General features: G+C 42.3%; 2 protein-coding genes across 2 annotated transcripts in view; one reads left to right on the top strand and one right to left on the bottom strand.

The window, feature by feature from the left end:
* The window catches only part of ITGAE (integrin subunit alpha E), a 37,556-nt gene that overhangs the window by 6,617 nt on the left and 17,175 nt on the right, over positions 1 to 13,764 (bottom strand). Inside the window, 9 exon segments of the mRNA XM_079130790.1 lie at positions 690 to 785; positions 863 to 916; positions 4,297 to 4,404; positions 4,487 to 4,550; positions 5,083 to 5,157; positions 5,851 to 5,930; positions 6,611 to 6,709; positions 8,109 to 8,241; positions 11,747 to 11,820. Of these exon segments, the coding sequence (XP_078986916.1) occupies positions 690 to 785; positions 863 to 916; positions 4,297 to 4,404; positions 4,487 to 4,550; positions 5,083 to 5,157; positions 5,851 to 5,930; positions 6,611 to 6,709; positions 8,109 to 8,241; positions 11,747 to 11,820 (783 nt within the window).
* Positions 866 to 4,290, top strand: HASPIN (histone H3 associated protein kinase). The gene has a single exon (XM_079130839.1). It carries the CDS (start codon positions 1,106 to 1,108, stop codon positions 3,407 to 3,409), a length of 2,304 nt encoding a protein of 767 aa, XP_078986965.1. The 5' UTR covers positions 866 to 1,105; the 3' UTR covers positions 3,410 to 4,290.

Raw genomic sequence — 13,764 nt, 5'->3', positions numbered from 1 at the left:
GAGTACTAGGAGATAAAGTTGAAAAAATAAACTAAGACCTGACCATGTAGTTAGTACCTTGCAGGCCATGAAAACACACACACACACACACACACACACACACACACACACACACACAGTGTGGATTAGAAACTGAGGGTGTTCAAACTCTACGTACTTTTTTTTTTTGTTAACACAATCTAATGTGGGTGGATATGTGTATTATTTGTAGAAGGTGTGGGAAAAGCAGAAACAAAGAGAACAGGTCCAACGTTACTGCAATAGCCCCAACAAGTGATAGTAGCCTGAATCACAACAGTAGCAGTAGAGATGGAGTGAAGTGAATGGTTTTAGGATATACACTGGAGGTGAAATGGGGTTTACTGGTGGAATGGATATGGGAAAGACTAGGAAAGAGGATAAAGAATAGCCTGAGTAACTGGCTACAGAGCAGGCTGGGACAGAAAGTCATCAAGAGGCCTATTCTGGGACTGGGGTTGTAGCTCAGTTGTAGAACGCTTGCCTAACATGTGTTGAGGCACTCGGTTCGATTCTCAGTACCACATTAAAAATAAATAAAGATGATTTAAAAAAAAAAAAAAAAAAAGAGGCCTGTTCTGGACGTGCAACGTTTTAGATGCCATTACAGTTTCTAAGGGAGATGGCCTAGTACTGGATAATCAGATCTGGAGCATTTTGGTCTCAAATACCTGCTCAGCGTGACTCAAGGAGATCTCTGCGGCCACGGTTACGTTCTCCTTATCTGATGTGATGTTACAGCTCACTGAATACCATTCGTCCACACGCTGGAAAAGCGGTCTCGTTAGTTTAATCCCTTTACGTTTCAATCCCTCCCTTAGCCTCTCGGGGAAACCACGTTCACCTGAAATGGATCGCTCACACAAGCGGGTTGCTTCTCGGAGCACCCAGTATAAGCCTGAAACGAAAGTCACTCCTGGGACACACTGAACAAACAAATCCTCCAAGGCTACGTACCCACTCACTCCCTTAGAGCCCGGCGTGATGCGCGTGCGCGAGGCCGGGTGCTAGGACCCAGAGGGCAGGCGAGCGCACCGCGCGGAAGTCTCGCGGTGTTTGTATTTGAACTGCTTGGCGGGTGTCTGCTATGGCGGCGTCACTCCCAAGATCCGGGACCCGGCTCTTCCGAACGTACGGGGCAGCCGGTGGCGGGAGGCCGCGGCGGCGGCCGGGCCGGGCAGCGGCGCAGTGGTTTCCACCGCAGACCCGGAATAATTTCTTCAGCAGCGACACCAGCAGCGGTGACCCCTTGCAGTCCGTAGTTTCTGACGACCCTGACGACCCGGACTTCCCCGGCAGCCCTGTCCGCAGGCGGCGGAGGCGTCCTGGTGGCCGAGTCTCCAAGGATCGGCCGACCCTGATCGCGACTCCAAGACGCCTGAGGCTGCGAGCTCGGCCTCCGCTGAAGTGCAGCACCCCCTGCGGCCCGCTCCAAACGCCGCCCTTCCCTAGCCGCAACCGGGGCCGTCTCAGCTCCGACTTCAGTGGATGCAGCCAGCCCAAGGACCGCGACGAGCTGGGCATCAGTGCCTCCCTGATCAGCTCCCCGCCCTCGCCTGGCCCCGGACCGCCAGCACTAGGGGATAGTGTCATCTCCACCGGTCCTCCTGCCTCTCCAGATGCAGCCTCCACAGACCCAAGCAGCTTCCACTTGCCGTCAGCCTCCCTGAACCAAGCATCTGCCACCCGCTCCCAGGAGGCAGCAACAGAAGGAGCCACGTTCACCAGAATGGTCCATCCAGCTTATACCAGCCTCACATCTGCTCTCTATAGCCTTATAGACTCAAGAAACCCTGTGGATTATGAGTTTGGGACAGATGGAAAAATTAAGGAGCCCTGTTGTAAAAGGCAAGTGATGGGAAACAGACTGGAGGGCACAGATAAAAAGAGGGCCACAGACAGGGACTCTTGTCAAAAGAGTGGGATAGACTCTGAGGAAGCCAATGGTTGCAGAGGCCATATCATACCTGGGGAAATAAACAGGCCTAAGAGAACTAGGCCAAGACGAAAGAGGAAACATCAGGAAGCAGGGGAAACCTCTCCTTTTCATTACCACCAATTTAAAAAGAGCCAAAAGATGGGAAAAGAGTCATTCCTATCTCGGGACCTGTCTCATTTACCAAAGGCCTGTTCTTGGACCAAAGTCAGGGCCACCTTCAATTTCCACAAGAAGAAAATTGTAACTGATGTGTCAGAGGTAAGCAGCATCTATACCATTTCCAGTTCTCTCTCTAGGTCCCCCGTATCAGAATATTCAAACCCTCCTGTCATGAACAGAACAAACAGTGCTTTGTCTCCACGGCACTCCTCTTCTATGCACTTGCTGAGCCCCTTAAAGATTCTACATGTTGCAGACAAAAAGACATCTGAGGCTAAAAAGGTTTTTTGGGAATGCAGTCAGGAAGGTCCTATCCCCTTTAGCTATTGCCTTTCCACAGAAAAACTGGAACTCTGTGAGAAAATTGGGGAAGGGGTGTTTGGTGAAGTGTTTCAAATAATTACTGATGAGAAACCTGTAGCCCTAAAAATCATTGCTATTGAAGGACCAGATTTAGTCAATGGATCCCATCAGAAAACATTTGAGGAAATCCTGCCGGAGATCATCATCTCCAAAGAGTTGAGCCTCTTGTCTGAGGAGGCGTTCAACCGCACAGAAGGCTTTATTGGGCTGAACTCAGTGCATTGTGTTCAAGGGTCTTACCCTCCGTTGCTCCTCAAAGCCTGGGATCACTATAACTCAACCAAAAAGTCTGCAAATGACCGGCCTGACTATTTTGAGGAAGACCAGCTCTTCATCATACTAGAATTTGAGTTTGGTGGGATTGACCTAGAGCAAATGAAAACAAAATTGTCCTCCATGGCTACAGCAAAGAGCATTATACACCAGATCACAGCATCCCTTGCAGTGGCAGAAGCATCACTGCACTTTGAGCACCGAGACTTACACTGGGGGAACGTTCTGTTAAAGAAAACCAGCCTCAAGGAGCTCCGCTACACCCTTAACGGAAAGACAAACACTATTCCCACCCGTGGGCTGCAAGTCAATATCATTGATTATACCCTGTCACGCTTGGAGCGAGATGGGATTGTGGTTTTCTGTGACATTTCCATGGATGAAGACCTGTTTACAGGTGAAGGTGACTACCAGTATGATATCTACAGGCTCATGAGGAAGGAGAACAACAACTGCTGGGGTGAATATCACCCTTATAATAATGTGCTCTGGCTACATTACCTCACAGACAAGATTCTGAATGAAATGACCTTTAAGACTAAATGTAACACCACTGCCATGAAGCAGGTGAGGAAAAAGATCCAGCATTTCCATAGGACAGTGCTGAACTTCAGCTCTGCCACTGACCTGCTCTGCCAACACAGTCTATTTAAGTGAGCTGAATGTGTCTTACTGTCCCAAACTGAGAGGGTCTTGAAGCCTTCAGTGCTGTTTTCAGTCTCCAACCCAGAGCAGGGTAAGGTAGAATTCCATTCTTACATGTTTCCAATCAACTTTCCAAGCAAGAACTTTGTTTTCAAGTGGAAACTGAAATATTTGTTGAACTGATTAAACTTGCTGTTAACAAATGTTCTTGAAAATAAACTACATGTAAGAACAAGTATGTACAACTTATAAGTCCTTTTTCTAATTGTCAGCAGAGTCCATTCTGTAAATTCCACATTTTCATTTTTGAGCCTTGAAATTGTTATATAACCTGAGCAAAAAACAAAAATCAAGAAAGTCTAGATATCAGCTGTTAGAGCGACCAGGGCCTGTTGCTTTAAGTATTAAGGCTGGTGTTGGAAACCAGATTACAGATAAGAGGTTGAATAAAAGCAAAGAGGCAATAGCAAAGCAGAGACTAAGAGGGACTGGAGGGAAGGAAAAGACAATTGTAGGGGGGAAGACAGACAATTTGTAGGGGGAAGTGTGAGAAATGTCACATGTTTATTGGGCTCACTAACCAATCGCATAGAAGCAGAGGCAGAATTTATCGATTTTCAAAAGGAAAATAAATGTCTCCATGGCTACTAATGTTTGAATTTTTGCTTATTTTTCATTAAGGAAAAGAAAATTAAAATGCTGCTTTAAAGCCTGAGTAGTTGATATTCCTTCTGAACATAACTTGTAATTTACTCCTAATGTTTTCCAATGGCTAATTAATCTTGTTTTACTAGACTAAACAAGATTTAACTCTACTCCTAAAGCTCTAGTTTTTATACCTTTGAAAATCCATAATCACTCTGGAAAGAAATGTGATCATAAGAATTGCCTGTGAATACCTGGGTCTTTGTCACCTTCTTCACTCTTACAATCTGGAGACCTTGCAATTTGGTTGGGATGCAAATTTGCAACCAGAATTTGGCTCCAAAGAGATTTTCCCCATGAATCTGCCAAATAAAATCAGAACAGGAAGTTAAAGCTCAAGTTGCTCTGCCACCTGTAGCTTTTCAATAAACACTAAGAACTTACACTGAAGAGGAATTCTTTGTGATCAGAAAGCCCCTGGCTTGTGTTCATGTACATCACAGATGGTCTGCAATTGAGAGGATATGTGTTAGGTCTCAAGGTCCCCTTTTAATTTTTAATGAACTTGAATGCTTCCTATAGGATGCACTAGGACAGAGGGCACCAGATCCTTAAGAGGAATCCAAGGTAAATGTCAAAATGTAAAGTGGTTGTAGAGCAGCTGATATGAAGTGAAATATTTGCATTCTATATAGTTCAGCTGGTTCATTTTCTAATTATCACTCCTCAGAGTGGCTTTACTTTTCTCCCTTGCTTCCCAATCCCATAGCCCCTGTCTTTCCTCCATAGTTCCTTCCCTCAGTTCCCTTCTGTAGCAAAAGCTGGCACTGCTCCTCCTTTAATGACCACCATGGGGTTTCTAGAACCCAACCATGAGTACCATAGAGATAAGTGCTGGAACCTGGGTTCTAAGCAGCTTCATCTCAGAGACAGACAATATTCACATGCACCCTAACTACTAGTTCCATCCACAAGAGAGAATGCCTGAAGCTGTCCTCTGGTAGGCAGTCACACAGGTGTTAGTCCCATAGAGTACTTACTTGGAGAGAACTGCAATGAAGGCATGTCTGAAACGAAGTTTGTGGGTCTCTCTGGCCAAAGTCCTTTGGTTGGAACTGAGAATAAGACTGTTAGTTCACAGCACAACTGCTTTGTACCCTGGCTTCCCAGTGTCAAGGTACAAAAGGTGGGAATATCGGATAAGGAAAATTTCTTAGAGATAAGTAATTTGAGTGCAAATAAATCACTGCAAGACCACACTTAAAGAGAAATGTTGATTTTTAAAAGGATTTCTCAGCCTCAACACTACTGACATTTTGGGCCAGATAATTCTTTGTTGTATTGTCCTATACATGGTATAATGTTTAGCATCATCTTTGCTCTCAGATACACTAGATAGCAGTAGCATCTCCTAAGTCATGGCAATCAAAAATGTCTCCAGGTGTTGCCTCTGGGGAGCAGAACCACCCCTTCCCAACACCATACCCCACCCTGCCCCTAAACCTAGAGGCTTTGCAGATAATAGTTATTCAAAGTTAAATAAACCAGAATTAGAACTCGAGTCTAGAGCTCATTCCACCAGAGTATGCCATAGTTTTACTTTGTGAGAAGAAAAGAACATTTTAAATAGATTTGATTTAAAAAAAAAAAAATTAGCCAAGTCACTGGGGTGACAGGAGTCTCTGTGGGCTCATTAAGGTTCCCCTTCTCTCTGGGCAGTGAGGAGGTCACAGCTCTCAGCATGCACATGGGAGGAATATTTCCTCAAGGTCATAGCCTCACTAGGCTGCAATACAAGCACTACTTACTTGGAGACGGTCACAGTGATGTCTGCTGTCTCATTTGGAAAAGCATTCTCCTCTACCTGCCAAACTACTGAAATGTTTGCCTAATATTTTAAAAGAAGAAAAAATGGTCACCTTGATTCTTGTCTATATCATTCCCAATTCAAACTGCCTACTACAAACTGGCCTAGGAAACATAACTTAAATTTCTTACATTTTTGTAGCACAATGTACTTCCACATCCATTATTTCACGTAAGCCTCCCATGCAAATAGGGAATATACAAAGCAGACAGATTTACCCTATTCCCCTTTTACAGTTGAGATTTCCCACAGCATAAAGATAATTAGTCTGCCATGCAGGGTGGTGCATGCCTGTAATCTCAGCAGTTAGGGAGGCTGAGGAAGAAGAATGTGAATTCAGAGCCAGCTTCAGCAACTGAGCAAGACCCTGTCTCTCAATAAAATATAAAAAAGGGCTAAGGATGTGATTCAATGGTTAAGCACCCCTGGATTCAATCCCCAGTACCAAAAAAAAAAAAAAAAAAAAAAGTCTGATGCCCCTTCCATACTACCCCACAACTTCACTCTGCTTTCCTGGGATTAATCAACATTGTATCTGACTGCCTCCTTTCAAAGCAAATTTAGCAAATGCAAGCACTGCTACAGATTGTACAGTAAAGAGAAGCACAGAGACCACAACTGAGAGGTTCAAATATGGCTGGGATGTAAACATCACCAACTCCGGAGTAGTGCGCAGAGCCAATCAATCAAGACAGACTCACAGATGACCTCTTGAATATGGGGTGACCAATCTTGCAGTTCATGACCAGGGCAAAAGCAGTTGGCTTAGGGTCATCACACTGAATGTTTGGAGAGGGAGGCTGTTAACATAGAAAGAAATAGTTCTTAAGGAGTAAAAAAAGGAGCAGTTTTCTTAACCAATTCAGCAAACAGTCACTGATTTTTTTTTTTTAGCATGCCAGACACTCAGCCAGGAGCTGCAACAAAATAAGTCAGACTTGCTCTGTCTTTCTCACAAGCAGGGCTGGTGGACTCAGCAGTAGAGTTGAGAAATTTAAATCCAAGGCCTAAGTTGGTTCTGTGAGAAAGGCCAAGAGAGCAGCAAAAGAAAAGATGAATTCCAACTAGGAGGATTCTATCATGTCCTCACAAGGAAAGAGGTATATGAACTGGGCTGTGGATCAATGTAAATGTCACACACAGATGGAGAGGAAGGCCAGGATGGGCTCAAGCACTGCTATGCAGCCTTTCAACCACGGTTCTTCATCTGGACTACTGAGTACAGAAAACAATTCCCCCATGAATGGTACATCACTAGATCCATTTTAGATGCATGAGACAGAATTTTAATTTTTCATATAAGAGATGCCATCCTTGCCCAAATAGCCTAAGAGCAGGGAAAACCTGTAGTTCCAACAAAGTCAGACTTATTGACTTATTGAAGTGAAGAAAATTGCACTGTGGTATGCATCAACCAACAAAGGAAAAAACAAAGGATGAATGGAGTTCAAGTTAAATGTAAATAAAGCAGTTTTGATATCCTCAAAGCAACTCAGGGTTGAGTAAAGGGGTCAATCAACACCAGGTCTGGACTTCAAAGTGGTCCCAGGGACCCACTTCCTTGGAAATGAGTAAATTAATATAGATGTAAAATTTGTGTTCAGAAACACTTTATCTGAAACTGAGTATCTCAGATAGAAATCAAAACTGCTTTTGTCAAAACGATTTAGATCCTCCAGGCAAGAGCAAGATGGTTTCATAGTTATTGATAAAACTTCAAACAGCAAACTTTCTGACTATCTGTAAATTTAGAGAATAAAATTTCTCAGTGTTGTGATACTTCACAGTTGGAGGTCTCCTTAGGAGAAAGAATATTTCCTAATATCTTTGCACCTGGCTTTGTATCTGTGATCCAAGCTTGGTGAAGGGCAGGGCAGAATTTTACTCTCCCAATTCAAGCTAATTTTTTACTTTCTCAGTGCCTTAGGGCATTAGAGTATTTATCTCTCAGAATCCTGGTTAAGAAAGGCTGCATGCAGGGAGGGCTAATTGTGTAGCAAAATGGTGGCCCTGAAGGTTTTTTAAAGCAAAGAATGGATCTGCAAGTAGATAAGATTCCTCTAGTTACTAATCATTTATTGGATGGATCAGGAGGAAGCTGGAGGCAGGGAGACCAGTAAGGAGGTTGCAACACGAAAGCACATGTATGGCAAGGGAAATAACTGAGTCGCATGTTTCTGAAGTTGCTGTCATAGTTACCTTTTGTATCCTCTTAAACTGTAAGTTTCTGGGATAATTCAAAACCATGCTTGTCATGTAGGAATCTTCCCCAGAGTTAGTTAGGCTAATGTTCATGGTCAGCTCCTTTGTGAGACCCACCACCAATTCCTGCCTGCACAGGGTAAAGATAAAAGTGTTGCCTGTTTATTTAATCTGTACAAACTTGGATGCAATAGAACAGCACATCCTTAACTAACTTCTCAGTTAAACTGCCATTTAGCCTAGATTTTCATCCCCTCAACATAAGCAAACACTGGACTGCCACACTCATCTCCGTTGCTGGGTGAGATTATAAAGCCTACCACTTACCATGTACCAAGGACTGTGCTTCACATGCTCAATTAATCTTCATAAAAACCCTGTGAAATAGCACAGTTACTCTATTTTGTAGAAAAGGAAACAAGCCCAAAGAGGCCACTTTGCCTGAGGCCTTGCAGCCTTCAAAGAGAAGTAGGGAGAATTGAATCCAAATCCTCTTTCTACCACCAATTCACTTTGAACCTAGGCAAGGTATTCCATGGCATACATTCATCCATTCCACAATTATTTACAGATCTGCTCAGCACTGGAAAGCAGGACACACATAGCTCTGCCTTTGAGGCCCAGACTGCAGAACAACCTCAGTAATCGAGGTCAACCAGACATATAGTAACATAAAACAACACTTTTTAACTGTGTAATATGTCCAAAGGTGGAATATACAGATCCAGTTATTGATACAGCAGGTGTTTTGTTGTTATTATTTTGTCCTGTTTTTCACTTTATCACAGCTGAGAAGATGTGAATTCATTGAAGGAAAAGATAGGAGGCAGAGATAGTTAAAACCAGTTGTGAAAATCCATGGTCCATCTGTGAGGTGATACATGCCTGAAATAAGACAATAGTACTGGAGGCAGAAGGATAGAGAGGAGTCAAAGATGATAAGGGAAGCAAGAGGTAGTCAAGGGTGAGTTCCAAGTCTCCAGCTTGAATGGCCAAGTGGTGTTACCCTCTGAGGGAGAGAACACAAGACGAGATAGGATAGAGGAAGATGAGTTCAGTCATGAGGAGAGGTGCCTATAGGATAGTTTATTAGGGCCCAGAAACTATTTATGTATAAACATGTAATCTTCTAGGGAGAGGGGTCCATAGTTTTTATTAGACATTTTTAGGGGATCTGTCTGCAGAAAGGTCAAAAACCACTGAGACAGGCTCAGTAATACTTTTGAAATAGAAGTGATTGCTTGTCTTGGACGCTAGGGGGTGATGCAGGGCAAGCAATGCATGCTGTATCCGTTTCACAAGGAATTGGCTGGGTGGATAGTTCTTCATTGTAATTAATTGCCTGTTGGAAACAGCTGCGTCTGCCTGTTGGGCTGGATTCCAAAACACTCCAAAGTCTTGAATTGGGTCCTCAGTGATGGGTAGCACTAAGCTGTCCACATCTGAAATGCAAGTCCTACAAATGTCTATGAGAGGGCTTTCCAGGACTTGGAGAACAGCATTCTTCCCTGCAGATTCCACCTCTGGCCAACTGGCTCTCAGTACCATGATACACATGCAGTACTAGTAACCAGGGAGGACATTTTAAGACCACCATACAGCCAAAACCAAATTCATGATCACAGTTCAGTTCTTGGTAATTGCATTGTTCTAGAATTCAGAATGGTCCAATGAGAATATTTACAGTGGGTCTGGAATTTGTAGTGATGGAAATGGTCGCTATCTGTGCTAATATCACTAGCTATATGTGGATATTGAGGAACTAAACTTGTAATTTTGTTTAAATTTAATGAATGGGACTAGAGACCAGGATGTGAGGTGGTATAGTTCTAGATGCTCAGGCTATGACCTGTCTTCTTCACTCCCCACATCTACTCTGTCAGCAAGTGTTCTCACTTCAAAATATAACCACTTTCTTTGATATCACTTGGATGCAAGCCCCCTCATCTATCAACTGCATTACTATAATAGTGATTACTTATTGTCTCCCTGCTTCCTCCTTTGCTCCCCCAGTCCATTCTCAACATATCAGCAAGAATTATGTTAATTATAATATTAATGTACACCCACATTTATAGCAACACAATTCACAGTAGCCAAGTTACATAACCAGCCTAGGTGCCTATCAACAGAAGAATGGATAAAGAATGGAGTTTTATTCAGTCATAAAGAAGAACAAAATTATGTTATTTGTAGGAAAATGGTTGGAACTTGAGAGCATTATGTTAAGCAAAATAATCTTAACCTAATGGCAAAATAAACCAGACTCAGAAAGTCAGGGGTCCTATGTTTTCTCTCATATGTGAAAGCTAAAGAGAAAAAAGGAAGAAAAAAAATGGTGAAAGAAATCTCACAAAATTAGGAAGGATACCAGTAAAGGAAAGAAACCATCAGGAGAGAGGTGGGGAGGGAGGCAGGGAGGGAAAGGGGAGGTACTAGAAAAAATGATATTGACCAAATTATGCTATGCACATATATAAATGTCACAATGAATCCCACTATTATGCATAATTATAATACACCAATAAAAATTAATTTAAAAAATATTATGGGGGCTGGAGTTGTGGCTCAGGGGTAGAGTGCTTGCCTAGCATGTGCAAGGCAGTGGGTTTAATCCTCAGCACCACATGAAAATAAATAAACAAAATAAAGGCATTGAGACCATCTACAACTAAAAGCTTTTTAAATTATGTTTTTATTTGTAAATTATATATATGTGTGTGTGTGTGTATATATATATATATATATACATATATATATATATATGTATATATATATATATATATAATATACATCTCCTCTGGTCTCCCAGTTCACAGTGAGAGTCCTTCTAAAGACCTATGAAGCCCAACCGGATCCTTCCTGACCCTTCACATCTCCCCACTCCCACTCCCACACCTCACTGCAACCACACAAGCCTTGTCCTGCCTCCCACCTATCAGGCATGCTCCCATCTCAGGGCATTGGCAGTTGCTCTACCCTCACACACTCACATAGCCCATTCCCCTAACTTCTCCTGTATGTGCCAAATATCACCCTCCCTGACTACTCCTACTCCGTACTTAAAACTTAGCCCAACCCCCACCCAGTACTCCCTCCTTCCTTCCCTGCTTATTTTCTTCATAGTACATGCCATCAACATAGAGTTTACTTAACTATTCCCTTCTCCACCTAAAAGCACCAGAAACCCAGGAATTTTTGTCTGTGTTGTGAGGTTTCCCAGTGCCTAGAATGCTTAGAACAGAGTAAACACTCCAGAAATACTTGATAAATCAATTAATGAATTTGGTCAAGAGCTGAGCCAGGAAAGAGGTTACCTCTAGCCAAATAGCCCTAGTAATGGGTATACTATATTAGGAACATAACATCATCCTGGATGTTAAGAGACCTGGGTTCAAGTTCACCAAATGACCAAGGTTCTCAGCTACTAAAAGTTTATTGCATGATCTATAAAACAAGAACACAAATATCTGTCTTGTCTCCCTTATAGACAAGATGGAAGGGTAAATGATCAATGTAAAGGTATTTGGAGGAAGGGAGAGGAAGTGTGCCATGAATCCCCATGAGGAGTTTGCCCAGGTAAACTTTCAGGAGAAAGTTAATTGCAGAAACTATAACAACTGGATCCAACTCACTGAGAGATGGTGGTGGCCAACTGTAATTCAGCGATGCAAAACAGCTTATTCTTGCAGGCCTTCTCATAAGGCAGCTGTAAGCAGAGAGGGGCAGGATCAGTGGGGAAGACTCTGACTTCCCTGGCAACCCGCCTTTATGATCATCTCCTTAGGACACTTAGACCTGCCCTTCCCGCTTACTCTGAAAAGTGCAGTTAGAGAGAGGTAAAGGCTGACAGGCTGGGAATGGACCATATTAAAAAACAAGAAAGCTGTGACTAATATCCCTGGATCCAGCCTGTAACACAGGCATACTATGAGCCAGGCCTCTGGCCAAGGTAAAAATGGGGTGACCGCTGTGGGATGGTGGATGTGTCCATCACATTCTTATGTGAATTAAGCAGTGACACAGCAGCCTCACTATTTCAATCATTGTGGGAGGGAAACATTTGTGAAGGAAAGCTTCCTTAGTCCTTCCAAGTATAGGCAGGAGGAGCCAGGGCAGGAATGGGGCCACCTAGGCAAGTAATACCAGGTCCAGTCCTTGGAGGTTCTCTCCCTAACAACTGGTATTCTCTGTAAGTTAGCTATTACCCTGGCAATCTTGCCTACACATCACAAACTAATTCAGGAAGTCACATTTGTTCAAAAGACCCCTTCGAGGTTAAAAAATCCCCAATTTGAGTGAAAGATCAAATTTTCTAAAGTAGCTGGGTCTATTTTCTGGAATGAAGAAGCACAGCAGCTCCTTAGCTGGGGAGTCTCTGCATTTATGTCCCCAGCAGCCAGCAATCACCACAGCAGATTTCTGCCAGACTGTACCATGGTTGTGGGGTGGGAACAGGAGCCCAGCACTTGAAAGGACACTTTCTACTTCCTGGAGAAGGGAGATGCAATTTACAAAAGTCAGAGTGTAGAGCTCTATCTAACTGGGTCAACAGTTTTATGCAGGGTTCTTTTGTTTTTTATAGGCCAAGTGGCCTGTTTTTTTTTTTTAATCCAACCCCAATGAAAGGGAACAGGTGTTAAACCACAGCTAGAACTCATTCTCTGATACATTATGTGCCTGCACCAGACAATTTTTCCTCATTTTTTTTATAGATGGAATAAAACATTTTTAAATCTCTTTCTCAAACAATCATAGCAATGACTAAGTTAAGACTGATAAATGGATGTTAAGCAGATATGTACATAATCTCAAAGCTTCTCACCATAGATATTTATCAATTACAAAGGGAAATAGCACTAGTAATGGAACTAATCAACATTACATGCCTCCTGATGTGATGTTCTAAGGACGCAACTTTACTCCTGTGATATTCCTGTGTAAGACACATTTGACCTGAATCTAATAATGGGGGAACATCAGACAAACCAAAACTAAGGAATAGTCTACAAAATGACTCACCTGTACCCTTCAAACTTTTTAAGGTCATTAAAGACAAGAGAAAGCAAAGAATTTGTTCCAGATTAAAAGAGATGAAGATAAATGACAATAAAATGCAATGAATGATCTTGGACCAGTCCTTTTTTTTCCTTTTGCTACAAAGGACAATAATAAAACAACTGGAAAATTTGAATATGTTTGTAATAATAGTGATCATAGTATTTTATCAGTAATTTCCTGATTTTGATCTTTGTACTGTGCTATGTAAAGAGAATGCCCTTGTTTTTTTAGGAACTATATACTAAAGCATTAGTGATAATCAGGTAACATATCTGTAACTTACTCTCAATGGAGAATGCTCAGGGAAATGCATTTTGTTTTGTTTTAAATTATCTCATTATGTTTCCCAGGCTGGCCTTGAACCCCTGGGCTCAAGCAATCCTTTCACTTCAGCCTCCCAAATAGCTGGGACAACAGGTGCATGACATCACATCTGGTTCTGAACTATTCTTATAATTTTTTGGTAGGTTAAATATTTCAAAATAAAAAATTAACCCTAATTAATTATAATCTACTTATTACCAAAACTCTATTATATTAGCTTTCCCAGTCTTTTCTGAATCATTTAATTTATTGCCAATAGCAAATCTTA

Source organism: Sciurus vulgaris, assembly GCF_902686455.1.
Source record: "Sciurus vulgaris genome assembly, chromosome: 3".
Taxonomy (NCBI): Eukaryota; Metazoa; Chordata; class Mammalia; order Rodentia; family Sciuridae; genus Sciurus; species Sciurus vulgaris.
This window is presented reverse-complemented; position numbering and strand designations above follow the sequence as displayed.